This window comes from Ranitomeya variabilis, chromosome 3 (assembly GCF_051348905.1).
Source record: "Ranitomeya variabilis isolate aRanVar5 chromosome 3, aRanVar5.hap1, whole genome shotgun sequence".
Classification (NCBI taxonomy): domain Eukaryota; kingdom Metazoa; phylum Chordata; class Amphibia; order Anura; family Dendrobatidae; genus Ranitomeya; species Ranitomeya variabilis.
In genome coordinates, this window is record NC_135234.1 from 759,680,825 (window position 1) to 759,708,750 (window position 27,926).

General features: G+C 45.9%; 1 protein-coding gene and 1 pseudogene across 4 annotated transcripts in view; one reads left to right on the forward strand and one right to left on the reverse strand.

Annotated features, from left to right (window-relative positions):
• Nucleotides 1-27,926, forward strand: part of LOC143817346 (protein XNDC1N-like) — a 313,063-nt pseudogene that overhangs the window by 238,342 nt on the left and 46,795 nt on the right. The window lies entirely within an intron of this gene.
• LOC143817343 (uncharacterized) lies at nt 1,715-5,981 on the reverse strand. 3 transcript variants are annotated; one of them, XM_077298700.1, is made up of 6 exons: nt 5,790-5,981; nt 5,226-5,383; nt 4,077-4,201; nt 3,861-3,995; nt 3,012-3,186; nt 1,715-2,609 (listed from the first exon to the last, which is right to left on the reverse strand). In XM_077298700.1, the coding sequence occupies exons 5-6, from the start codon at nt 3,079-3,081 to the stop codon at nt 1,804-1,806; spliced, it is 876 nt and encodes a 291-aa protein (XP_077154815.1). In that variant the 5' UTR covers nt 3,082-3,186; nt 3,861-3,995; nt 4,077-4,201; nt 5,226-5,383; nt 5,790-5,981; the 3' UTR covers nt 1,715-1,803. The 3 variants fall into 3 exon arrangements, with proteins under 3 accessions (XP_077154815.1, XP_077154814.1, XP_077154817.1); XM_077298699.1 differs by having other exon boundaries at nt 4,077-5,383; XM_077298702.1 differs by lacking the exons at nt 4,077-4,201; nt 5,226-5,383; nt 5,790-5,981 and having other exon boundaries at nt 3,861-4,004.

The window sequence follows — 27,926 nt, forward strand, 5'->3', positions numbered from 1 at the left end:
TTAAAATCTTTGGGTTTTTCAGACGGTCAGCGATTCTATCAAGATTCTAAGACCTTATTTTCAGTAATCTGTTTCCCAGACATCGACCTAATATAAGAAATAGGAAGGACTGGTGGCGCTGATGTGGCTAATAAGCCCAATGTTTAAGCACATAATTATTTTTGGATCTTTTATTGATAACAATTCTATAATATAATTCAGCTCCTAATATAATTCACCCCCATAGGCAGCCTCTATAGTATAATGCAGCCCCTAATATAATGCAACCTCATAGGCAGCCTCTATAGCATAATGCACCCGCCATAGGCAGACTCTAAAGTGTAATGCACCCCCTGTAGTCAGACTCCATAGTATAATGCACCCCCCGTAGGCAGACTCTATAGTATAATGTACCTCCCATAAGGAGACTATAGTATAATGCAGCCCCTAATGTAATGCACCCCTATAGGCAGCCTCTATAGTATAGTGCACCCGCCATAGGCAGACTCTATAGTATAATGCACCCCCATAGGCAGACTCTATAGCATAATGCAGCCCCTAATATAATGTACCACCATAGGCAGCCTATATAGTATAATGCATCCCCCATAGGCCGACTCTGTAGTATAATGCATCCCCCATAGGCAGACTCTATAGTATAATGCAGACTCTATAGTGTAAGGCAGCCTCTAATATAATGCCCCCCCCCATAGGCAGCCTCTATAGTATAATATAGGCCCATAGGCAGCCTCTATAGTATAATGCACCCCCACAGGCAGCCTTTATAGTATAATGCAGCCCCCAAACGCAGCCTTTATAGTATAATGCATCCCATAGACAGCCTCTATAATATAATGCACCGCCACAGGCAGCCTCTATAGTATAATTCAGCCCCTAATATAATGCACCTCCAAAGGCAGCTTCTATAATATAATGCACCCCCTAGTATAATGTAATATAATGCTCCCCCATAGGCAGCCTCTATAGTATAACGCAGCCCCATAGGCAGCCTCTATAGTATAATGCAGCCCCTAATATAATGCACCCCCATAGGCAGCCTCTATAGTGTAATGCAGCCCCTAATATAATGCACCCCCATAGGAAGCCTCTATAGTATAATGCAGCCCCTAATATAATGCACCCCTATAGGCAGCCTCTATAGTGTAATGCAGCCCCTAATATAATGCACCCCTATAGGCAGCCTCTATAGTATAACGCAGCCCCATAGGCAGCCTCTATAGTATAATGCAGCCCCTAATATAATGCACCCCCATAGGCAGCCTCTATAGTATAACGCAGCCCCATAGGCAGCCTCTATAGTATAATGCAGCCCCTAATATAATGCACCCCCATAGGCAGCCTCTATAGTGTAGTGCACCCCCATATATATGGACACTCACGTGCAGCGTAGTAAATCAGATTAGAAGTAGTACAATAGATTTAGTGCTTGTTTTGTAATTGGAGCAAACTGTCCACAGATTTAATAGAGGTGTTGCCTCAGAAATTGCAGAACGGATTATGGCAAGTATGGGGACCACTAGAGCTAAATGGATTCTGTAATGCAGTGACGGACATATCATCGATGTAGTTTAGAAAATTCCGGAAATGATGCATAAATAGGTAAAAAGTAGTTGCATCGTGTGACTGTTCCTCTATAAATGTATCAATAGGGCAGTACACGAAGAAACTCCTGGTAACATAGAAAACTGAAAAAATGGAGTGCTGACTTCATAAGTATAAAAAACATACATTTTATTTAGTAAAAATCATTAATAAAGGAAATAAATATATATTGGGGATGGGTACACGAGCACATGTTGGGATTTATGCTCTTCTCTGTCTGTTCTGTTGGAAACAGTTTTGGCGGCAGTAAGGACAGTAGCGGTTTTGGCGGAGCCATGGTGTAATGCAGCTCTGATGAAAAAGATGTCGGCAGGGCAGCACAATAAGCTGCTCACCTACTTCATAATCACCTAGGCATATGGCACAAGAAGGAATCTCCTCCTGGCCTGTGGCGCTCCTGGTAGGAAGGCGTTCGATTTGCCGTATCCTTGTCATTCCTCTCCGCCGTCCTCTCCTCCGCAGGGGTGCAGCCTGCGGTGGTGTTGTATCCTCATCTAAATCTAATCCGGCCTGATTCTCAGCATCTGTGCCCACGGATGGTGGAATAAAACTTGGCTGAGGATCGGCTCCGGAGGTGGTTGCCGCTTCATTTCCACCACTCCTGTTATTGCTGCTGCTCGGTAGTGACGCATCAGCAGAACTGTGACGGTCAGGGAGCGTGGTCGGTGGTAAAGCTTCCGCAGGCCTGAGATTGTCAGGGAGCGTGGTCGGTGGTAAAGCTTCCGCAGGCCTGAGATTGTCAGGGAGCGTGGTCGGTGGTAAAACTTCCGCAGGCCTGAGATTGTCAGGGCGCGTGGTCGGTGGTAAAGGCTCAGGAGAGATGGGACGGTCAGGTAGCGGCCTATGTGGCGAACGGCTCCTGTGTCTGGTCTCCTCTGGTACTGAGCGCCTGGATGGGTCTCTAACTCTTCTTCTTCTCTCTGGAGAAGGTAAATAATCTCTGTCATCTTCAATCCTTCCTCCTCTTGTCTGAGACGACCTGAGTCTTCCGATCACAGGGCTCTGATCTGAAGAGAAAAACCATGTATTATAATTACAGAAAATGTCATAAATGACAGGTACAAATGTATCTATCATCTATTATCTATCTATTATTTCTCTATAACTTTTTACTGGGCCGGGACACCGCTCTGCACAGACCCAAGAATTATCTAAGCACGTTGACCCCTGTTGTGAGCGATGTGTGCTGGTCTGAGGGTCCGGACCCCACCGATCGTCACTACTACAATACCCAGAGTTATTAGTTTAGTTCCCCGTCTAACATTGTCCCCAGTATACAGGCAGAAATATTTCTAACTCCTCTTATGGAAAGAACTAGAGAGTGGAACCTGTTGTTACTGGGGTGACGATAAAAAGACCCCGGTATAATCCCCCCACACACACCCCTTACATTGTAAAGGTTCACTTACTTCGGTTTTCTGGCCGGTTCATCCATGCAATGTTGTCCATGATCAGCTGCCTCAATTCCCGAGAACTCATGGTTTCTCCTCAAAAGTGTTCAGTAAAGTGCTCTTCCGGCGCACAATAGTCGCAGATCTCACAGCGCAGAGCAACACGCAGAAGTCACTCAGTGCGCGAGAAGTCCTGCAAAATAATCAACAAATGGAGAAAAGTTATAGGACAATAAACCGCAAAAGCCAAAAAGTAGTGACCATAAGTAGTATGGAAGGACGAGAAGATGAAGCCGCAAAACATCGAGAAAGTGTTTACATGGGAACTGCCCGGCAACAAATTGTATAAATCACTAGTATAAGTGATTATAAGAAACTTTGTAACATATGATATCAGAGAAATCGGCTTTAATCTATTCTTATGGGTCAATTCCTTCCCTTCCCCGTCTCCTGAGCTCATTAACTCTGAATAACCTCCTGTAATCCGTCTTGCTCTGCACAGAGATTTCACAAGTTAGGAGGCAGAGGAGGAGCACTGCTAGGAGGAAGCACAGAATCATTGTCCTGCAGGATTCTAGCAGGTATATTAGCTTACACCAGAGCTGGATTCACAGCTGCAATGCTCAGTACTGATATATACTTTCCTCCATGGCTCTGTGCTACCTAAGGAAAGAGGTAAAATACTTTTTGTGCGGGAGACACCGATTCAAAGACAAATGCAAATTAGAGATAGTGACTGTAGGGTGAAAACTGTAGAACAATACAAAATACCATACAAGCCATATAATGGGCGGAAATGGCGCTATTCCTCACATCATGGTCACACATTGCAACTTAGACTTAAATGTTACAGAAAAGTATCGTTACCGTCTAACTACTTTACTCTTCTTGTAAATCCAAGAAATGTGATGTCACTAGTAGTGCTACAGAATTCAGCTGTGATCTTAGTAATCGACAGGGATCTTCTTGTCAAGATTTCAGCTCTGTAGTCGTTTATCAACCCTAAAAGGAACAATAGATCGGTCAGATTTTATTCTTTTATTTTTAGGCAGGAAATGTTTGTTATGACCTCAGAATACTTACAGTAATATCTGGTGAATTCCCGATGGAAATAAGATTCCTAATCCAGAACAAAGTTTACACTTGGAGTTTTCAACGCTCAACAAGTAAAACTTTGAGAACCTTCCAGCAGTAGAGAATTATTCCACCTGTAGTATAAGGAACAGATGAGTTTTTACCATTTTATTTCTCAGTTCTGTGTGTAGAGCCCGGGTCGGACTGGCCATGGGCGTGGGGAGCAGTGAATATTCATTTCTCTTTAGCAGCGGGCACAGACTTTAGCCGCAGCAGTCGACTCCTTCCTCCTGTCGCCTGCTGCTCCACCGCTGCTGCCCCCAGCATGTGCCGCATTCAACTGTATCGGCATCATAGGTGCAATAATAGAGGAGAGGGCGTCAGATGATACTCCCTGCTCCATCATTGCCCTCTGCCTCTGACACAGCCGGTGCGCGATGACGTCACCTCATACTGTGTGCCGGGCAGATGGCAGTGCAGCTGCTGAGACTGGAGCAGAGTCTGGAACCGCGGGGGAATGAGGAGGAGAGGTGAGGATTGTGGGATATATATATATCAGTTAGTACTGGTGGCCATAAGACTGTAGTACTGTGGGGCTGTATTATATTCTATGGAGAGGCTACATTATATTCTATGGAGGGGCTGCATTATATTATATGAGGGGGCTACATTATATTCTATGGGAGTTTGCATTATACTCTATGGGGGGCTGCATTATATTCTATGAGGGGGCTGCATTATATTATATAAGGGGGCTACATTATACTCTATGGGAGGGGATGCATTATACTCTATGAGGGCTGCATTATATTTTATGAGGGGGGCTACATTATATTTTATGAGGGGGGGGGCTACATTATACTCTGACACAAGTTTTATTTCAGATCTAAACCAAATAATTTTCAGCTTTAGGCCATGTTCACATGCTCAGTATTTGGTCAGTATTTTCCAGCAGTAAGAACTGCCTTAATGGCATCAGACACCCGACAAGCAGCCAACAAGTAGCCGAATGATAGTGGTTAAATGCGGGAGGTTGTCAGGTGCAATTCTGGCCTAACTCAGTGGTCGGTGCCGACAGCCGTGGTCCGGCCTCCTCCACTTATCTAATTAGTGTAAGAAGATGGACCCCGGAGGCGGCTCCTCCGCCATTATACTCACTCTACAGATGTCCGGCTCTGCGGGGTCCTGTACACGCTGACGTTCTCTTCTCAGCTTATGTAGGTGGTGACTGATGTCCCCTCTGTGGTCCTGGACCAGACAGCCAGGAGCTGACGTCCCCTCTGTGGTCCTGGACCAGACAGAGTCAGGAGGGAGATCTGAAGGGGAGGAGAAAACATTGGAGCCATATTACACGTTATAATCCCTGGTGCAGCCCGCCCTGCCCCATACAGGTAGAGCGCTGGCTGCCATTATTATTACTACTATTTATTAATAAAGGAAATCTCCCCTCGTCCCCCTGTAAATTGCTGGACACTGATATTTGCTCCCTGGTTTTCTCTCGGCCATTCCTACTCTTATATCCGGTCACTGAGGACTGGATTTGTTTCATGAATTGTAAATAAAAATATTCATGAAAACGTTTTTTTCTGTTGTATTGTGCCGTGATTTGTGCCGGACGAGTTACTCATCTCCAGGGGCAATGGCCGCTTCCCATCCACCAGAATACAAGGAAAGGAATCAGGAGAAAAACTTCTAGATTCCTAACAGCCTCAATAGATTTACCTCCAGATGGAGAAGTCCTCAGTCAGTAATCTTCAGGAAAATCCAGAAGTATTCCGCTAATGCAGATTTTAAAAATCCACTAATAGAGAATGTATATGCTATTCCACAAGTAAATCGCTAATCTCACAAGGAGAAAAACTAGGTAAGTGTTGTCAGAAGACACAAATACCAAGTCTGAGCCAGTGAGATGGAACGGAGGGTTTTTAAGGTTCCGCTCTATTGTGACATCATCACTCACCTGTGTGACATCACTGCCCGCTTCCATATAAGGTAAGTGATGATGTCACAATGCAGCGGAATAACCAATACTTTTTCTCTCACTATCTGCCTCTTATAAAGCAGCTGATAATGATGGAGGCACAAATAGGGATGAATGAAATAACATCCTGGCAATTTCCAGGTGTTAGATTACAGCCGGTGGTTACAGAGGTTTGGCTGAGCTTTTCCCATTTCCAATTCTCATCATATGACATTATAACATATTTCATCTTTTTTGACAGTTTCTTTTATCTTCTCATTCTGTCTAGAAAGATACATTGAACTATATAATCTAGTGCTCAGGATAAAGTCTTCAAGCATTTGGTGTCATTATTGGATTTTCTCACATTTCCACTGATAGGGGGCAGTGTTCTGGGAATTGTGTCATCATGTGATTCCAGGCCGACCATCACCAGGACCTCATGTCCTCATACAGTCTATTGGATGGATGATAACGTTAGTCAAAGGGGCATTTCCATGATAGAAGTGATGACAGGACATGAGCGAATATGTTTGTAAAACGATCGACAAACAAAAATTGGGCACAAATGTGGCACATGCGGATTCGTGATCGGGAACACGAGCATTTTACTTTTACATGTAAAATTCAGTAAAAGTGCGGGAAAATAATTGTATTGTCACTAAAGTATTTTAAAGTAGATAATAAATATATAATAGATAGATAGATAATAGATGATAGATAATAGATAGATAATAGATAAATAATAGATAGATGATAATAAATAGATAGATAATAGATAGATAATTGATAGTGAGATAGGTACATAGATAATAGATTGATGATAGATAATTGATAGATTATAGATAGATAGATAAAAAGCCGGTAATTTATGTGCCGCATACAGTAAAATCAGAGTGACAGGTTAGAATAGATAGGATAGATATATACACAGAGTACATAGATATATAGATGTCAGTGACACACACATATATATGTATATATATTATATAGATAGAAGAAAAGCCGGCAATTCAGCAGCCACGTACTCTAAAATGACACCGGGACCCGACAGTCTAGAAGAGATGGATTACACACATAGATACAGATATATGGGTTATACACATAGAATAGATGGATATATAGATGTCAGTGACATATACAATTAGTACAGTGTGTGTGCAGCTTTCTGTACATGTTGTGAGGGGTTGACACACTCCGCTGCTTTCCCAGGTAGACAGAGGAAACATTCTGGTAGATGATCACCTGCTGGTTTATTGTGGATAGCATAAACCTTGGCGGGTTCAGCAAAATAAACCGAGACTTGCTGGCATAAAGGTAAAACGAAGAAAACACAGCCCATATGAGTCCTTTCCCTGCAGGATTCCCCTGCAGTTGACCCGCACAGTTGGAGTTCCTGCTCTCCTAAGAGACACTGCCTGATTCTCATTACCAGGTATTTAACATCCCATGTGAGTTCATCCACACGGAACATTGGGTACACTGGACACCTCATTGAGCCTGCGGAGGTCATTACAAAATCGCCACTCGCCATTGGGCTTCGATACGAGGACGATGGGACTTGACCAGCCACTTCTTGATTCCTCTATCACCTCGAGGTCCAGCATTCTCTTCACCTCCTTGGAAATTATCTCCTGGTGTGGTTCGGGGATTCTGTAGGGTTTGAGGTTTTCCCTTACATGTGGCTCTGTTAGCACGTCATGTTCAACGCCTCTGTGCGTCTGGCAACTCCGAGAGCAGGTCCCAGTTCTCCTGCAGCAGTTCCCTAAATTGTTGCTTTTGGGCCGGCGTTAGTATGTCAGCAATCTTGACCTCCTCAAGCCCGAGTCACGGTCCCGCTAAGGTTTGAGTGAGTTGACATGGTATACCTGTAAAAGCTAAGTATACAGTTGTGAGCTGATATTAATAGCCTGGGATGCTCCATGGGTATTATCCCCTTCCCAGGCTATAAACATCTGCCCCAGCCGTCGGCTTTCCCTCTGCTGGTTAAGAAAATTACACGGGGTCTCACACCATTTTTTCTTTTAACCCCTTCCCGACCTTTGACGCATACGCTGCGTCATGAAAGTCGGTGCCAATCCGACCTGTGACGCAGCGTATGCGTCATGGAATGATCGCGTCCCTGCAGATCGGGTGAAAGGGTTAACTCCAATTTCACCCGATCTGCAGGGACAGGGGGAGTGGTGCTTCAGCCCAGGGGAGGGTGGCTTCACCCCCCCCCCCCCGTGGCTACGATCGCTCTGATTGGCTGTTGAAAGTGAAACTGCCAATCAGCGATTTGTAATATTTCACCTAAAAAACTGGTGAAATATTACAATCCAGCCATGGCCGATGCTGCAATATCATCGGCCATGGCTGGATTGTAATATTTCACTGAAGTGACACCCCCCCACCCCACCGATCGCCCCCCCCAAGCCACCAATCTGTCCCGTAGTCCCCTCCGTCCTGTGCTCCGCTCCCCCGTCCTCCTGTCCGCTCCCCCCGTGCTCCTATGTCACCCCCCCCCCCGTACTCCGATGCCCCCCCCGTGCCCCGATCTCCCCCCCCCTTATACTTACCGAGGCTCCCGGTGTCGGTCCGTCTTCTCCATGGGCGCCGCCATCTTCCAAAATGGCAGTGCTCCCGCCGAATCTGCCAGCCGGCAGATTCGTTACAAGTACATTTTGATCGCTGTGGTAGGTTCTATCACAGCGATCAAAATAAAAAAATAATAAATAACCCCCCCCCTTTATCACCCCCATAGGTAGGGATAATAATAAAATAAAGAAAATATTTTTTTTTCTTTTTCCACTAGGGTTAGGGTTAGAACTAGGGGTAGGGGTAGGGTTACGGGTAGGGTTAGGGGTAGGGTTAGGGTTATGGCATGTGCACACAGTGCGGATTTGGCAGCGGATTGGCCGCGGATCAGCAGCGGATTGGCCGCGGATCCGCAGCGGATTGGCCGCTGCGAATTCGTAGCAGTTTTCCATCAGGTTCACAGTACCATGTACATCTATGGAAAACCAAATCCGCTGTGCCCATGGTGCGGAAAATTCCGTGCAGAAACGCTGCGTTGTATTTTCCGCAGCATGTCAATTCTTTGTGCGGATTCCGCAGCGTTTTACACCTGTTCCTCAATAGGAATCCGCAGGTGAAATCCGCACAAAAAAACACTGGAAATCTGCTGTAAATCCGCAGGTAAAACGCAGTGCCTTTTACCTGCAGATTTTTCAAAAATCGTGCGGAAAAATCTCACACGAATCCGCAACGTGGGCACATAGCCTTAGGGTTAGGGTTGGAATTAGAGTTAGGGTTGGAATTAGGGCTAGGGTTGGAAATAGGGTTAAGATTAGGCTTGTGGTTAGGGTTACGGATAGGGTTAGGGGTGTGTTGGGGTTACAGTTGTGGTTAGGGTTGGGATTAGGGTTAGGGTTGGGATTAGGGTTACGGGTGTGTTGCGGTTAGGGTTGTGGTTAGGGGTGTGTTGGGGTTAGGGTTGTGATTAGGGTTATGGCTACAGTTGGGATTAGGATTAGGGGTGTGTTGGGGTTAGTGTTGAAGTTAGAATTGAGGGGTTTCCACTGTTTAGGCACATCAGGGGTCTCCAAACGCAACATGGCTGTTGTGAACTATACTTCTTGGGTCCCTCTTGTGGTCACTAGTGGTTTGGCACTTGGATTGTCTTTTCCCAGGTTGGTACTCACCTGTTCGTTAGGCCTGGGGTGTTGCTATTTAAACTTCCTGGATTCTCAGTCCAGTGCCTGGCATCGTTGTAATCAGTTCATTTCTGTTTGCTCCTGTCTTCAGGTCCTGGTTCTTTGCAAGATAAGCTAAGTCCTGCTTTCTTATTTTTTGTTTATTTGCATTGTTCATATTTTTGTCCAGCTTGTACAAAATGTGATTCCTGATATCGCTGGAAGCTCTAGGGGGCTGATATTCTCCCCCCTCACCGTTAGTCGGTTCGGGGGTTCTTGGATATTCAGCGTGGATATTTTGCAGGGTTTTTTGCTGACCATATAAGTCATCTTACTATCTTCTGCTATTAGTCAGTGGGCCTCTCTTTGCTAAAATCTAGTTCATTCTTACGTTTGTCTTTTCTTCTTACCTCACCATTATTATTTGTTGGGGGCTTGTATTATAACTTTGGGGTCTTTTCTCTGGAGGCAAGAGAGGTCTTATTTTCCCTGACAGGGTTAGTTAGTTCTCCGGCTGGCGCGAGACGTCTAGAATCAATGTAGGCACGTTCCCCGGCTACTGTTAGTTGTTTGTGCTAGGATCAGGTATATGGTCAGCCTAGTTACCACTTCCCTATGAGCTGGTATTTATGTTTGCAGACTTTGCTGTAATCTCTGAGATCCTCTGCCATTGGGATCATAACAGTATGCCAGGCCAAGTGAATAGTTAATGCATTGCAGAAGCGGGATTAAAAAGAAAAGAAGTTCTGAGTTTTTTTTGTTTTTTTTCTCTTTCTTCCTTCCCCTTTTTCTCTGAGTGGCTTGAAGCTTTGCTGCAGACATGAATGTTCAGACCTTGATTACTAGTGTGGATCAGCTTGCTGCACGAGTGCAGGGCATTCAGGATTTTGTTGTTAGCAGTCCTATGTCAGAGCCTAAGATACCTATTCCTGAGCTGTTCTCTGGAGATCGATTTAAATTTAGGAATTTTAGGAATAATTGTAAATTGTTTCTATCTTTGAAACCTCGTTCGTCCGGAGATTCAGCTCAGCAAGTTAAAATTGTTATCTCCTTCTTGCGTGGCGACCCTCAGGATTGGGCTTTCTCGTTGGCGCCAGGAGATCCGGCATTGGCGGATGTTGATGCGTTTTTTCTGGCGCTCGGATTGCTTTATGAGGAGCCTAATCTTGAAATTCAGGCAGAAAAAGCTCTACTGGCTATCTCTCAGGGCCAGGATGAAGCTGAAGTGTATTGCCAAAAATTTCGGAAATGGTCCGTGCTTACTCAATGGAATGAATGTGCTCTGGCCGCAAATTTCAGAAATGGCCTGTCTGAAGCCATTAAGAATGTGATGGTGGGTTTCACAATTCCTACAAGTCTGAATGATTCTATGGCGCTGGCTATTCAGATTGATCGGCGTTTGCGGGAGCGCAAATCCGCTAATCCTCTGGCGGTGTTGTCTGAACGGACACCTGTCTCAATGCAATGTGATAGAATCCTGACTAGAACCGAATGACAAAATCATAGACGTCAGAATGGGCTGTGTTTTTACTGTGGTGATTCTACACGTTATATCAGCATGCTCTAAACGCCTAACCAAGGTTGTCAGTCCTGTCACCATTGGTAATTTGCAGCCTAAATTTATTTTGTCTGTGACTTTAATTTGCTCATTGTCTTCCTACCCTGTTATGGCGTTTGTGGATTCAGGTGCTGCCCTGAGTCTTATGGACTTGTCCTTTGCCAAGCGCTGCGGTTTTGTCCTGGAGCCTTTAAAAGTTCTGATTCCTCTCAGAGGAATTGATGCTACGCCACTGGCGGAAAATAAACCACAGTATTGGACACAAGTGACCATGTGCATGACTCCTGAACATCGGGAGGTGATTCGTTTTCTTGTTCTGCATAAAATGAATGATTTGGTCGTTTTCGGTCTGCCATGGTTACAGACCCATAATCCAGTTTTGGATTGGAAGGCTATGTCTGTGTCGAGTTGGGGTTGTCAGGGAATTCATTGCGATTCTCCGCCGGTGTCTATTGCTTCTTCTACTCCTTCAGAAGTTCCTGAGTATTTGTGTGACTATCAGGATGTATTCAGTGAGTCCAGGTCCAGTGCTCTTCCTCCTCATAGGGACTGTGACTGCGCTATAGATTTGATTCCTGGCAGTAAATTTCCTAAGGGACGATTATTTAATTTGTCTGTACCCGAGCATGCCGCGATGCGTTCTTATGTCAAGGAGTCTTTGGAGAAGGGGCATATTCGTCCATCCTCTTCCCCTCTTGGTGCGGGATTCTTTTTTGTGGCCAAGAAAGACGGGTCTTTGAGACCTTGTATAGACTATCGGCTTCTGAATAAAATCACTGTTAAGTTTCAGTATCCTTTGCCACTATTGTCAGACTTGTTTGCTCGGATTAAGGGTGCCAAGTGGTTCACCAAGATAGATCTTCGTGGTGCGTACAACCTTGTGCGCATTAGGCAGGGAGATGAATGGAAAACTGCATTTAATACGCCCGAAGGTCATTTTGAGTACTTGGTGATGCCCTTTGGGCTCTCTAATGCTCCTTCAGTGTTTCAGTCCTTTATGCATGATATCTTCCGGAAGTATCTAGATAGATTTATGATTGTTTATCTGGATGATATTCTGGTTTTTTCTGATGATTGGGATTCTCATGTAAAGCAGGTCAGGATGGTGTTTCAGGTTTTGCGTGATAATGCTTTGTTTGTGAAGGGCTCAAAGTGCCTCTTTGGAGTGCTGAAGGTTTCCTTTTTGGGTTTTATTTTCTCCCCTTCTGCTGTGGAGATGGACCCAGTCAAGGTCCGAGCTATTCATGATTGGACTCAACCCACGTCTGTTAAGAGTCTTCAGAAGTTCTTGGGGTTTGCTAATTTCTACCGTCGTTTTATCGCTAACTTTTCTAGCGTTGTTAAACTTTTGACGGATATGACCAAGAAAGGTTCTGATGTGGCTAATTGGGCACCTGCAGCCGTGGAGGCCTTCCAGGAGCTGAAGCGCCGGTTTACTTCGGCGCCTGTTTTGTGCCAGCCTGATGTCGCACTTTCCTTTCAGGTTGAAGTGGATGCTTCTGAGATCGGTGCTGGGGCTGTTTTGTCGCAGAGAGGCTCTGGTTGCTCTGTGATGAGACCATGTGCTTTTTTCTCTAGGAAGTTTTCGCCTGCTGAGCGGAACTATGATGTTGGTAATCGGGAGTTGTTGGCCATGAAGTGGGCATTTGAGGAGTGGCGTCATTGGCTCGAGGGTGCTAAGCATCGTGTGGTGGTCTTGACTGATCACAAAAATCTGATGTATCTCGAGTCTGCTAAGCGCCTGAATCCTAGACAGGCTCGTTGGTCATTGTTTTTCTCTGGTTTTGACTTTGTGGTCTCGTACCTGCCTGGTTCGAAGAATGTTAAGGCTGATGCTCTTTCTAGGAGCTTTGTGCCTGACTCTCCTGGAGTCTCGGAGCCAGCTGGTATTCTTAAAGAGGGAGTAATCGTGTCGGCCATATCTCCTGATTTGCGACGTGTGTTGCAGAGATTTCAGGCTGGTAGACCTGACTCTTGTCCACCCGACAGACTGTTTGTTCCTGATAAATGGACCAGCAGAGTTATTTCCGAGGTTCATTCCTCGGTGTTGGCAGGGCATCCGGGAATTTTTGGTACCCGAGATTTGGTGGCTAGGTCCTTTTGGTGGCCTTCCTTGTCACAGGATGTGCGGTCATTTGTGCAGTCCTGTGGGACTTGTGCTCAGGCTAAGCCTTGTTGTTCTCGTGCTAGCGGGTTGCTTTTGCCCTTGCCCGTCCCGAAGAGGCCTTGGACACACATTTCCATGGATTTCATTTCTGATCTTCCGGTGTCTCAAGGAATGTCTGTCATCTGGGTGGTGTGTGATCGTTTTTCCAAGATGGTCCATTTGGTGCCCTTGCCTAAGTTGCCTTCCTCTTCCGATCTAGTTCCTTTGTTTTTTCAGAATGTGGTTCGTTTGCACGGCATTCCTGAGAATATCGTGTCCGACAGAGGATCCCAGTTTGTGTCCAGATTCTGGCGATCTTTTTGTGCTAAAATGGGCATTGATTTGTCGTTTTCATCTGCCTTTCATCCTCAGACCAATGGCCAAACGGAGCGAACTAATCAGACACTGGAGGCTTATTTGAGATGTTTTGTTTCTGCGGACCAGGATGATTGGGTGACCTTCTTGCCATTGGCTGAGTTTGCCCTTAATAATCGGGCTAGTTCCGCTACATTGGTTTCGCCATTCTTCTGCAACTCTGGTTTTCATCCTCGTTTCTCCTCGGGTCATGTTGAGTCTTCTGACTGTCCTGGGGTGGATTCCGTGGTGGATAGGTTGCAGCGGATTTGGAATCATGTGGTGGACAACTTGAAGTTGTCACAGGAGAAGGCTCAGCGTTTTGCCAACCGCCGCCGCGGTGTGGGTCCCCGACTTCGTGTTGGGGAATTGGTTTGGTTGTCTTCTCGGTATGTCCCTCTGAAGGTTTCCTCTCCTAAGTTTAAGCCTCGCTTTATTGGTCCTTATAAAATTTTGGAAGTTCTTAACCCGGTTTCTTTTCGTTTGGATCTTCCGGTGTCGTTTGCCATTCACAACGTGTTCCATAGGTCTTTGTTGTGGCGGTACGTTGTGCCTGTGGTTCCTGCTGTTGAGCCTCCTGCTCCGGTGTTGGTTGAGGGCGAGTTGGAGTACGTGGTGGAGAAGATCTTGGATTCTCGTCTCTCTAGACGGAGGCTTCAGTATTTGGTCAAATGGAAGGGCTATGGTCAGGAGGATAATTCCTGGGTGGTCGCCTCTGATGTTCATGCGGCCGATTTGGTTCGTGCCTTCCACGCTGCTCATCCTGATCGCCCTGGTGGTCTTGGTGAGGGTTCGGTGACCCCTCCTTAAAGGGGGGGTACTGTTGTGAACTATACTTCTTGGCTCCCTCTTGTGGTCACTAGTGGTTTGGCACTTGGATTGTCTTTTCCCAGGTTGGTACTCACCTGTTCGTTAGGCCTGGGGTGTTGCTATTTAAACTTCCTGGATTCTCAGTCCAGTGCCTGGCATCGTTGTAATCAGTTCATTTCTGTTTGCTCCTGTCTTCAGGTCCTGGTTCTTTGCAAGATAAGCTACGTCCTGCTTTCTTATTTTTTGTTTATTTGCATTGTTCATATTTTTGTCCAGCTTGTACAAAATGTGATTCCTGATATCGCTGGAAGCTCTAGGGGGCTGATATTCTCCCCCCTCACCGTTAGTCGGTTCGGGGGTTCTTGGATATTCAGCGTGGATATTTTGCAGGGTTTTTTGCTGACCATATAAGTCATCTTACTATCTTCTGCTATTAGTCAGTGGGCCTCTCTTTGCTAAAATCTAGTTCATTCTTACGTTTGTCTTTTCTTCTTACCTCACCGTTATTATTTGTTGGGGGCTTGTATTATAACTTTGGGGTCTTTTCTCTGGAGGCAAGAGAGGTCTTATTTTCCCTGACAGGGTTAGTTAGTTCTCCGGCTGGCGCGAGACGTCTAGAATCAACGTAGGCACGTTCCCCGGCTACTGTTAGTTGTTTGTGCTAGGATCAGGTATATGGTCAGCCTAGTTACCACTTCCCTATGAGCTGGTATTTATGTTTGCAGACTTTGCTGTAATCTCTGAGATCCTCTGCCATTGAGATCATAACAGTATGCCAGGCCAAGTGAATAGTTAATGCATTGCAGAAGCGGGATTAAAAAGAAAAGAAGTTCTGAGTTTTTTTTTGTTTTTTTTTCTCTTTCTTCCTTCCCCTTTTTCTCTGAGTGGCTTGAAGCTTTGCTGCAGACATGAATGTTCAGACCTTGATTACTAGTGTGGATCAGCTTGCTGCACGAGTGCAGGGCATTCAGGATTTTGTTGTTAGCAGTCCTATGTCAGAGCCTAAGATACCTATTCCTGAGCTGTTCTCTGGAGATCGATTTAAATTTAGGAATTTTAGGAATAATTGTAAATTGTTTCTATCTTTGAAACCTCGTTCGTCTGGAGATTCAGCTCAGCAAGTTAAAATTGTTATCTCCTTCTTGCGTGGCGACCCTCAGGATTGGGCTTTCTCGTTGGCGCCAGGAGATCCGGCATTGGCGGATGTTGATGCGTTTTTTCTGGCGCTCGGATTGCTTTATGAGGAGCTAATCTTGAAATTCAGGCAGAAAAAGCTCTACTGGCTATCTCTCAGGGCCAGGATGAAGCTGAAGTGTATTGCCAAAAATTTCGGAAATGGTCCGTGCTTACTCAATGGAATGAATGTGCTCTGGCCGCAAATTTCAGAAATGGCCTGTCTGAAGCCATTAAGAATGTGATGGTGGGTTTCACAATTCCTACAAGTCTGAATGATTCTATGGCGCTGGCTATTCAGATTGATCGGCGTTTGCGGGAGCGCAAATCCGCTAATCCTCTGGCGGTGTTGTCTGAACGGACACCTGTCTCAATGCAATGTGATAGAATCCTGACTAGAACCGAACGACAAAATCATAGACGTCAGAATGGGCTGTGTTTTTACTGTGGTGATTCTACACGTTATATCAGCATGCTCTAAACGCCTAACCAAGGTTGTCAGTCCTGTCACCATTGGTAATTTGCAGCCTAAATTTATTTTGTCTGTGACTTTAATTTGCTCATTGTCTTCCTACCCTGTTATGGCGTTTGTGGATTCAGGTGCTGCCCTGAGTCTTATGGACTTGTCCTTTGCCAAGCGCTGCGGTTTTGTCCTGGAGCCTTTAAAAGTTCCGATTCCTCTCAGAGGAATTGATGCTACGCCACTGGCGGAAAATAAACCGCAGTATTGGACACAAGTGACCATGTGCATGACTCCTGAACATCGGGAGGTGATTCGTTTTCTTGTTCTGCATAAAATGAATGATTTGGTCGTTTTAGGTCTGCCATGGTTACAGACCCATAATCCAGTTTTGCATTGGAAGGCTATGTCTGTGTCGAGTTGGGGTTGTCAGGGAATTCATTGCGATTCTCCGCCGGTGTCTATTGCTTCTTCTACTCCTTCAGAAGTTCCTGAGTATTTGTGTGACTATCAGGATGTATTCAGTGAGTCCAGGTCCAGTGCTCTTCCTCCTCATAGGGACTGTGACTGCGCTATAGATTTGATTCCTGGCAGTAAATTTCCTAAGGGACGATTATTTAATTTGTCTGTACCCGAGCATGCCGCGATGCGTTCTTATGTCAAGGAGTCTTTGGAGAAGGGGCATATTCGTCCATCCTCTTCCCCTCTTGGTGCGGGATTCTTTTTTGTGGCCAAGAAAGACGGGTCTTTGAGACCTTGTATAGACTATCGGCTTCTGAATAAAATCACTGTTAAGTTTCAGTATCCTTTGCCACTATTGTCAGACTTGTTTGCTCGGATTAAGGGTGCCAAGTGGTTCACCAAGATAGATCTTCGTGGTGCGTACAACCTTGTGCGCATTAGGCAGGGAGATGAATGGAAAACTGCATTTAATACGCCCGAAGGTCATTTTGAGTACTTGGTGATGCCCTTTGGGCTCTCTAATGCTCCTTCAGTGTTTCAGTCCTTTATGCATGATATCTTCCGGAAGTATCTAGATAGATTTATGATTGTTTATCTGGATGATATTCTGGTTTTTTCTGATGATTGGGATTCTCATGTAAAGCAGGTCAGGATGGTGTTTCAGGTTTTGCGTGATAATGCTTTGTTTGTGAAGGGCTCAAAGTGCCTCTTTGGAGTGCTGAAGGTTTCCTTTTTGGGTTTTATTTTCTCCCCTTCTGCTGTGGAGATGGACCCAGTCAAGGTCCGAGCTATTCATGATTGGACTCAACCCACGTCTGTTAAGAGTCTTCAGAAGTTCTTGGGGTTTGCTAATTTCTACCGTCGTTTTATTGCTAACTTTTCTAGCGTTGTTAAACTTTTGACGGATATGACCAAGAAAGGTTCTGATGTGGCTAATTGGGCTCCTGCAGCCGTGGAGGCCTTCCAGGAGCTGAAGCGCCGGTTTACTTCGGCGCCTGTTTTGTGCCAGCCTGATGTCGCACTTTCCTTTCAGGTTGAAGTGGATGCTTCTGAGATCGGTGCTGGGGCTGTTTTGTCGCAGAGAGGCTCTGGTTGCTCTGTGATGAGACCATGTGCTTTTTTCTCTAGGAAGTTTTCGCCTGCTGAGCGGAACTATGATGTTGGTAATCGGGAGTTGTTGGCCATGAAGTGGGCATTTGAGGAGTGGCGTCATTGGCTCGAGGGTGCTAAGCATCGTGTGGTGGTCTTGACTGATCACAAAAATCTGATGTATCTCGAGTCTGCTAAGCGCCTGAATCCTAGACAGGCTCGTTGGTCATTGTTTTTCTCTGGTTTTGACTTTGTGGTCTCGTACCTGCCTGGTTCGAAGAATGTTAAGGCTGATGCTCTTTCTAGGAGCTTTGTGCCTGACTCTCCTGGAGTCTCGGAGCCAGCTGGTATTCTTAAAGAGGGAGTAATCGTGTCGGCCATATCTCCTGATTTGCGACGTGTGTTGCAGAGATTTCAGGCTGGTAGACCTGACTCTTGTCCACGCGACAGACTGTTTGTTCCTGATAAATGGACCAGCAGAGTTATTTCCGAGGTTCATTCCTCGGTGTTGGCAGGGCATCCGGGAATTTTTGGTACCCGAGATTTGGTGGCTAGGTCCTTTTGGTGGCCTTCCTTGTCACAGGATGTGCGGTCATTTGTGCAGTCCTGTGGGACTTGTGCTCGGGCTAAGCCTTGTTGTTCTCGTGCTAGCGGGTTGCTTTTGCCCTTGCCCGTCCCGAAGAGGCCTTGGACACACATTTCCATGGATTTCATTTCTGATCTTCCGGTGTCTCAAGGAATGTCTGTCATCTGGGTGGTGTGTGATCGTTTTTCCAAGATGGTCCATTTGGTGCCCTTGCCTAAGTTGCCTTCCTCTTCCGATCTAGTTCCTTTGTTTTTTCAGAATGTGGTTCGTTTGCACGGCATTCCTGAGAATATCGTGTCCGACAGAGGATCCCAGTTTGTGTCCAGATTCTGGCGATCTTTTTGTGCTAAAATGGGCATTGATTTGTCGTTTTCATCTGCCTTTCATCCTCAGACCAATGGCCAAACGGAGCGAACTAATCAGACACTGGAGGCTTATTTGAGATGTTTTGTTTCTGCGGACCAGGATGATTGGGTGACTGTCATGATTCTCAATGGCGAGAGAACATAGCCCAGCATATATGAGAACTAGCTCTTGGAAGATGGAAACTATACTGACCATGAACTAAACCTGCCGCACAACTAGAAGTGGCCGGGTAGCATGCCTACGTTTTTTTATCCCTAGATGCCCAGCGCCAGCCGGAGAACTACCTAATCCTAGCAGAGGAAAAGACAGTCCTGGCTCACCTCTAGAGAAATTTTCCCAAAAGGCAGACAGAGGCCCCCACATATATTGGCGGTGATTTTAGATGAAATGACAAACGTAGTATGAAAATAGGTTTAGCAAAATCGAGGTCCGCTTACTAGATAGCAGGAAGACAGAAAGGGCACTTTCATGGTCAGCAGAAAACCCTATCAAAACACCATCCAGAAATTACTTTAAGACTCTGGCATTAACTCATAACACCAGAGTGGCAATTTCCGCTCACAAGAGCTTTCCAGACACAGTAACGAAACAGCAGCTGTGAACAGGAACAAAATGCAAAAACACACAAGGACAAAAGTCCAACTTAGCTGGGAGTTGTCTAGTAGCAGGAACATGCACAGAAAGCTTCTGATTACATTGTTGACCGGCATGAAACTGACAGAGGAGCAAGGTTATATAGCGACTCCCACATCCTGATAGGAGCAGGTGAACAGAGGGGATGATGCACACAAGTGCAATTCCACAAGTGGCCACCGGGGGAGCCCAGAATCCAATTTCACAACAGTACCCCCCCCTCAAGGAGGGGGCACCGAACCCTCACCAGAACCACCAGGGCGATCAGGATGAGCCCTATGAAAGGCACGGACAAGATCGGAGGCATGAACATCAGAGGCAGTGACCCAAGAATTATCCTCCTGACCGTATCCCTTCCATTTGACCAGATACTGGAGTTTCCGTCTGGAAACACGAGAGTCTAAGATCTTTTCCACAACGTACTCCAACTCACCCTCAACCAACACCGGAGCAGGAGGCTCAACGGAAGGCACAGCCGGTACCTCATACCTGCGCAACAATGACCGATGAAAAACATTATGAATCGAAAAGGATGCAGGGAGGTCCAAACGGAAGGACACAGGGTTAAGAATCTCCAATATCTTGTACGGGCCGATGAACCGAGGCTTAAACTTAGGAGAAGAAACCCTCATAGGGACAAAACGAGAAGACAACCACACCAAGTCCCCAACACAAAGCCAAGGACCAACACGACGACGGCGGTTGGCAAAAAGCTGAGTCTTCTCCTGGGACAACTTCAAATTGTCCACCACCTGCCCCCAAATCTGATGCAACCTCTCCACCACAGCATCCACTCCAGGACAATCCGAAGATTCCACTTGACCGGAGGAAAATCGAGGATGAAACCCCGAATTACAGAAAAACGGGGACACCAAGGTGGCAGAGCTGGCCCGATTATTGAGGGCGAACTCCGCCAAAGGCAAAAAAGCAACCCAATCATCCTGATCCGCAGACACAAAACACCTCAAATATGTCTCCAAGGTCTGATTAGTCCGCTCGGTCTGGCCATTAGTCTGAGGATGGAAAGCAGACGAAAAAGACAAATCTATGCCCATCCTAGCACAGAATGCCCGCCAAAATCTAGACACGAATTGGGTCCCTCTGTCAGAAACGATATTCTCCGGAATACCATGCAAACGAACAACATTTTGAAAAAACAGAGGAACCAACTCGGAAGAAGAAGGCAACTTAGGCAAGGGAACCAGATGGACCATCTTAGAGAAACGGTCACACACCACCCAGATGACAGACATCTTCTGAGAAACAGGCAGATCCAAAATAAAATCCATCGAGATGTGCGTCCAAGGCCTCTTCGGGATAGGCAAGGGTAACAACAATCCACTAGCCCGAGAACAACAAGGCTTGGCCCGAGCACAAACGTCACAAGACTGCACAAAGCCTCGCACATCTCGTGACAGGGAAGGCCACCAGAAGGACCTTGCCACCAAATCCCTGGTACCAAAGATTCCAGGATGACCTGCCAACGCAGAAGAATGAACCTCAGAGATGACTCTACTGGTCCAATCATCAGGAACAAACAGTCTACCAGGTGGGCAACGATCAGGTCTATCCGCCTGAAACTCCTGCAAGGCCCGCCGCAGGTCTGGAGAAACGGCAGACAATATCACTCCATGTTTAAGGATACCTGTGGGCTCAGAATTACCAGGGGAGTCAGGCTCAAAACTCCTAGAAAGGGCATCCGCCTTAACATTCTTAGAACCCGGTAGGTAAGACACCACAAAATTAAACCGAGAGAAAAACAACGACCAGCGCGCCTGTCTAGGATTCAGGCGCCTGGCAGACTCAAGGTAAATTAAATTTTTGTGGTCAGTCAATACCACCACCTGATGTCTGGCCCCCTCAAGCCAGTGACGCCACTCCTCAAAAGCCCACTTCATGGCCAAAAGCTCCCGATTCCCAATATCATAATTCCGCTCGGCGGGCGAAAATTTACGGGAAAAAAAAGCACAAGGTCTCATCACGGAGCAGTCGGAACTTCTCTGCGACAACACCGCCCCAGCTCCGATTTCAGAAGCGTCGACCTCAACCTGAAAAGGAAGAGCAACATCAGGCTGACGCAACACTGGGGCGGAAGAAAAGCGGCGCTTGAGCTCCCGAAAGGCCTCCACAGCATCAGGGGACCAATCAGCAACATCAGCACCCTTCTTAGTCAAATCAGTCAATGGTTTTACAACATCAGAAAAACCAGCAATAAATCGACGATAAAAGTTAGCAAAGCCCAAAAATTTCTGAAGACTCTTAAGAGAAGAGGGTTGCGTCCAATCACCAATAGCCTGAACCTTGACAGGATCCATCTCGATGGAAGAGGGGGAAAAAATGTATCCCAAGAAGGAAATCTTTTGAACCCCAAAAACACACTTAGAACCCTTCACACACAAGGAATTAGACCGCAAAACCTGAAAAACCCTCCTGACCTGCTGGACATGAGAGTCCCAGTCATCCGAAAAAATCAGAATATCATCCAGATACACAATCATAAATTTATCCAAATAATCGCGGAAAATGTCATGCATAAAGGACTGGAAGACTGAAGGGGCATTTGAAAGACCAAAAGGCATCACCAAATACTCAAAATGGCCCTCGGGCGTATTAAATGCGGTTTTCCACTCATCCCCCTGCTTGATTCGCACCAAATTATACGCCCCACGGAGATCAATCTTAGAGAACCACTTGGCCCCCTTTATACGAGCAAACAAATCAGTAAGCAGTGGTAACGGATATTGATATTTAACCGTGATTTTATTCAAAAGTCGATAATCAATACACGGCCTCAAAGAGCCGTCTTTCTTAGACACAAAGAAAAAACCGGCTCCTAAGGGAGATGACGAAGGACGAATATGTCCCTTTTCCAAGGACTCCTTTATATATTCTCGCATAGCGGCGTGTTCAGGCACAGACAGATTAAATAAACGACCCTTAGGGTATTTACTACCCGGGATCAAGTCTATGGCACAATCGCACTCCCGGTGCGGAGGCAGTGAACCAACCTTGGGTTCTTCAAAAACGTCACGAAAGTCAGACAAGAATTCAGGAATCTCAGAGGGAATAGATGATGAAATGGAAACCAAAGGTACGTCCCCATGAGTTCCTTTACATCCCCAGCTTAACACAGACATAGCTCTCCAGTCGAGGACTGGGTTATGAGATTGCAACCATGGCAATCCCAGCACCAAAACATCATGTAGATTATACAGCACCAGAAAGCGAATAACCTCCTGGTGATCCGGATTAACACGCATAGTCACTTGTGTCCAGTATTGTGGTTTATTACTAGCCAATGGGGTGGAGTCAATCCCTTTCAGAGGTATCGGAGCCTCCAATGGCTCCAAATCATACCCACAGCGTTTGGCAAAGGACCAATCCATAAGACTCAAAGCAGCGCCAGAGTCGACATAGGCGTCCGCGGTAATAGATGACAAAGAACAAATCAGGGTCACAGATAGAATAAACTTAGACTGTAAAGTGCTAATTGAAACAGACTTGTCAGGCTTCTTAGTACGCTTAAAGCATGCTGATATAACATGAGTTGAATCACCACAATAGAAGCACAACCCATTTTTTCGTCTAAAATTCTGCCGCTCGCTTCTGGACAGAATTCTATCACATTGCATATTTTCTGGCGTTTTCTCAGTAGACACCGCCAAATGGTGCACAGGTTTGCGCTCCCGCAGATGCCTATCGATCTGAATAGCCATCGTCATGGACTCATTCAGACTCGCAGGCACAGGGAACCCCACCATAACATCCTTAATGGCATCAGAGAGACCTTCTCTGAAAATCGCCGCCAGGGCGCACTCATTCCACTGAGTAAGCACAGACCATTTGCGGAATTTTTGGCAGTATATTTCAGCTTCATCTTGCCCCTGAGACAAGGACATCAAGGCCTTTTCCGCCTGAAGCTCTAAATGAGGTTCCTCATAAAGCAACCCCAAGGCCAGAAAAAACGCATCCACATTGAGCAACGCAGGATCCCCTGGTGCCAATGCAAAAGCCCAGTCTTGAGGGTCGCCCCGGAGCAAGGAAATTACAATCCTGACCTGCTGTGCAGGGTCTCCGGCAGAGCGAGACTTCAGGGACAAAAACAATTTGCAATTATTTTTAAAATTTTGAAAGTGAGATCTATTCCCCGAGAAGAATTCAGGCAAAGGAATTCTAGGCTCAGACATAGGTGCATGAACAACAAAATCTTGCAAATTTTGTACCTTTGTGGCGAGATTATTCAAACCTGTAGCTACACTCTGAAGATCCATTTGAAACAGGTGAACACAGAGCCATTCAAGGATTAGAAGGAGAGAAAGAGAGGAAGGCTGCAGTATAGGCAGACTAGCAAGTGATTCAATTAAGAGCACACTCAGAACTAGAGGGAAAAAAAAAAAAAAATTGTAGCAGACTTCTTTTTTCTCTCCTTTCTCAGCCAGTAATTTAACCCTTTTTTGGGCCGGTCAAACTGTCATGATTCTCAATGGCGAGAGAACATAGCCCAGCATATATGAGAACTAGCTCTTGGAAGATGGAAACTATACTGACCATGAACTAAACCTGCCGCACAACTAGAAGTGGCCGGGTAGCATGCCTACGTTTTTTTATCCCTAGATGCCCAGCGCCAGCCGGAGAACTACCTAATCCTAGCAGAGGAAAAGACAGTCCTGGCTCACCTCTAGAGAAATTTTCCCAAAAGGCAGACAGAGGCCCCCACATATATTGGCGGTGATTTTAGATGAAATGACAAACGTAGTATGAAAATAGGTTTAGCAAAATCGAGGTCCGCTTACTAGATAGCAGGAAGACAGAAAGGGCACTTTCATGGTCAGCAGAAAACCCTATCAAAACACCATCCAGAAATTACTTTAAGACTCTGGCATTAACTCATAACACCAGAGTGGCAATTTCCGCTCACAAGAGCTTTCCAGACACAGTAACGAAACAGCAGCTGTGAACAGGAACAAAATGCAAAAACACACAAGGACAAAAGTCCAACTTAGCTGGGAGTTGTCTAGTAGCAGAAACATGCACAGAAAGCTTCTGATTACATTGTTGACCGGCATGAAACTGACAGAGGAGCAAGGTTATATAGCGACTCCCACATCCTGATAGGAGCAGGTGAACAGAGGGGATGATGCACACAAGTGCAATTCCACAAGTGGCCACCGGGGGAGCCCAGAATCCAATTTCACAACAGGTGACCTTCTTGCCATTGGCTGAGTTTGCCCTTAATAATCGGGCTAGTTCCGCTACATTGGTTTCGCCATTCTTCTGCAACTCTGGTTTTCATCCTCGTTTCTCCTCGGGTCATGTTGAGTCTTCTGATTGTCCTGGGGTGGATTCCGTGGTGGATAGGTTGCAGCGGATTTGGAATCATGTGGTGGACAACTTGAAGTTGTCACAGGAGAAGGCTCAGCGTTTTGCCAACCGCCGCCGCGGTGTGGGTCCCCGACTTCGTGTTGGGGAATTGGTTTGGTTGTCTTCTCGGTATGTCCCTCTGAAGGTTTCCTCTCCTAAGTTTAAGCCTCGCTTTATTGGTCCTTATAAAATTTTGGAAGTTCTTAACCCGGTTTCTTTTTGTTTGGATCTTCCGGTGTCGTTTGCCATTCACAACGTGTTCCATAGGTCTTTATTGCGGCGGTACGTTGTGCCTGTGGTTCCTGCTGTTGAGCCTCCTGCTCCGGTGTTGGTTGAGGGCGAGTTGGAGTACGTGGTGGAGAAGATCTTGGATTCTCGTCTCTCTAGACGGAGGCTTCAGTATTTGGTCAAATGGAAGGGCTATGGTCAGGAGGATAATTCCTGGGTGGTCGCCTCTGATGTTCATGCGGCCGATTTGGTTCGTGCCTTCCACGCTGCTCATCCTGATCGCCCTGGTGGTCTTGGTGAGGGTTCGGTGACCCCTCCTTAAAGGGGGGGTACTGTTGTGAATTATACTTCTTGGCTCCCTCTTGTGGTCACTAGTGGTTTGGCACTTGGATTGTCTTTTCCCAGGTTGGTACTCACCTGTTCGTTAGGCCTGGGGTGTTGCTATTTAAACTTCCTGGATTCTCAGTCCAGTGCCTGGCATCGTTGTAATCAGTTCATTTCCGTTTGCTCCTGTCTTCAGGTCCTGGTTCTTTGCAAGATAAGCTAAGTCCTGCTTTCTTATTTTTTGTTTATTTGCATTGTTCATATTTTTGTCCAGCTTGTACAAAATGTGATTCCTGATATCGCTGGAAGCTCTAGGGGGCTGATATTCTCCCCCCTCACCGTTAGTCGGTTCGGGGGTTCTTGGATACTCAGCGTGGATATTTTGCAGGGTTTTTTGCTGACCATATAAGTCATCTTACTATCTTCTGCTATTAGTCAGTGGGCCTCTCTTTGCTAAAATCTAGTTCATTCTTACGTTTGTCTTTTCTTCTTACCTCACCGTTATTATTTGTTGGGGGCTTGTATTATAACTTTGGGGTCTTTTCTCTGGAGGCAAGAGAGGTCTTATTTTCCCTGACAGGGTTAGTTAGTTCTCCGGCTGGCGCGAGACGTCTAGAATCAACGTAGGCACGTTCCCCGGCTACTGTTAGTTGTTTGTGCTAGGATCAGGTATATGGTCAGCCTAGTTACCACTTCCCTATGAGCTGGTATTTATGTTTGCAGACTTTGCTGTAATCTCTGAGATCCTCTGCCATTGGGATCATAACACATGGCGCCACCATTGATTCCAGCCAATCTTGCGTTCAAAAAGTCAAATGGTGCTCCCTCCCTTCCAAGCCCCGACGTGTGCCCAAACAGTGGTTTACCCCCACATTTGGGGTACCAGCGTACTCAGGACAAACTGGGCAACAACTGTTGGGGTCCAATTTCTCCTGTTACCCTTGCAAAAATAAAAAAATTACTTGCTAAAACATAATTTTTGAGGAAGGAACAATTATTTTTTATTTTCACGGCTCTGCGTTATAAACTTCTGTGAAGCACTTGGGGGTTGAAAGTGCTCACCACACATCTAGATAAGTTCCTTCGGGGGTCTAGTTTCCAAAATGGGGTCACTTGTGGGGGGTTTCTACTGTTTAGGCACATCAGGGGCTCTGCAAATGCAATGTGACGCCCGCAGACCATTCCATCAAAGTCTGCATTTCAAATGTCACTACTTCCCTTCCGAGCCCTGACGTGTGCCCAAACAGTGGTTTACCCCCACATATGGGGTATCAGCGTACTCACAACAAACTGGGCAACAAATATTGGGGTCCAATTTCTCCTGTTACCCTTGTGAAAATAAAAAATTGCTTGCTAAAACATCTTTTTTGAGGAAAGAAAAATGATTTTTTACTTTCACGGCTCTGCGTTGTAAACTTCTGTGAAGCACTTGGGGGTTGAACATGCTCATCACACATCTAGATAAGTTCCTTGGGGGGTCTAGTTTCCAAAATGGGGTCACTTGTGGGGGGTTTCTACTGTTTAGGCACATCAGGGGCTCTGCAAACGCAACCTGACGCCCGCAGAGCATTCCATCAAAGTCTGCATTTCAAAACGTCACTACTTCCCTTCTGAACCCCGACGTGTGCCAAAACAGTGGTTTACCCCCACGTATGGGGTATCAGCGTACTCAGGAGAAACTGGACAACAACTTTTGGGGTCCAATTTCTCCTATTACCCTTGGGAAAATAAAAAATTCTGGGCTAAAAATCTTTTTTGAGGAAAGAAAAATTATTTTTTATTTTCACTGCTCTGCGTTATAAACTTCTGTTGAAGCACTTGGGGGTTCAAAGTGCTCACCACACATCTAGATAAGTTCCCTTGGGGGTCTAGTTTCCAAAATGGAGTCACTTGCGGAGAGTTCCTACTGTTTAGGCACATCAGGGGCTCTGCAAACGCAACCTGACGCCCGCAGAGCATTCCATCAAAGTCTGCATTTCAAAACGTCACTACTTCCCTTCTGAACCCCGACGTGTGCCAAAACAGTGGTTTACCCCCACATATGGGGTATCAGCGTACTCAGGAGAAACTGGACAACAACTTTTGGGGTCCAATTTCTCCTATTACCCTTGGGAAAATAAAAAATTCTGGGCTAAAAATCTTTTTTGAGGAAAGAAAAATTATTTTTTATTTTCACTGCTCTGCGTTATAAACTTCTGTGAAGCACCTGGGGGTTATAAGTGCTCACTATGCATCTAGATAAGTTCCTTGGGGGGTCTAGTTTCCAAAATGGGGTCACTTGTAGGGGAGCTCCAATGTTTAGGCACACAGGGGCTTTCCAAATGCGACATGGTGTCCGCTAACGATTGGAGCTAATTTTCCATTCAAAAAGTCAAATGGCACGCCTCCCCTTCCGAGCCTTGCCGTGCACCCAAACAGTGGTTTACCCCCACATATGAGGTATCGGCGTACTCAGGAGAAATTGCCCAACAAATTTTAGGATCCATTTTATCCTGTTGCCCATGTAAAAATGAAAGAATTGAGGCTAAAAGAAATTTTGTGTGAAAAAAAAGTACTTTTTCATTTTTGCTGATCAATTTGTGAAGCACCTGGGGGTTTAAAGTGCTCACTATGCCTCTAGATAAGTTCCTTGGGGGGTCTAGTTTACAAAATGGGGTCACTTGTGGAGGAGCTCC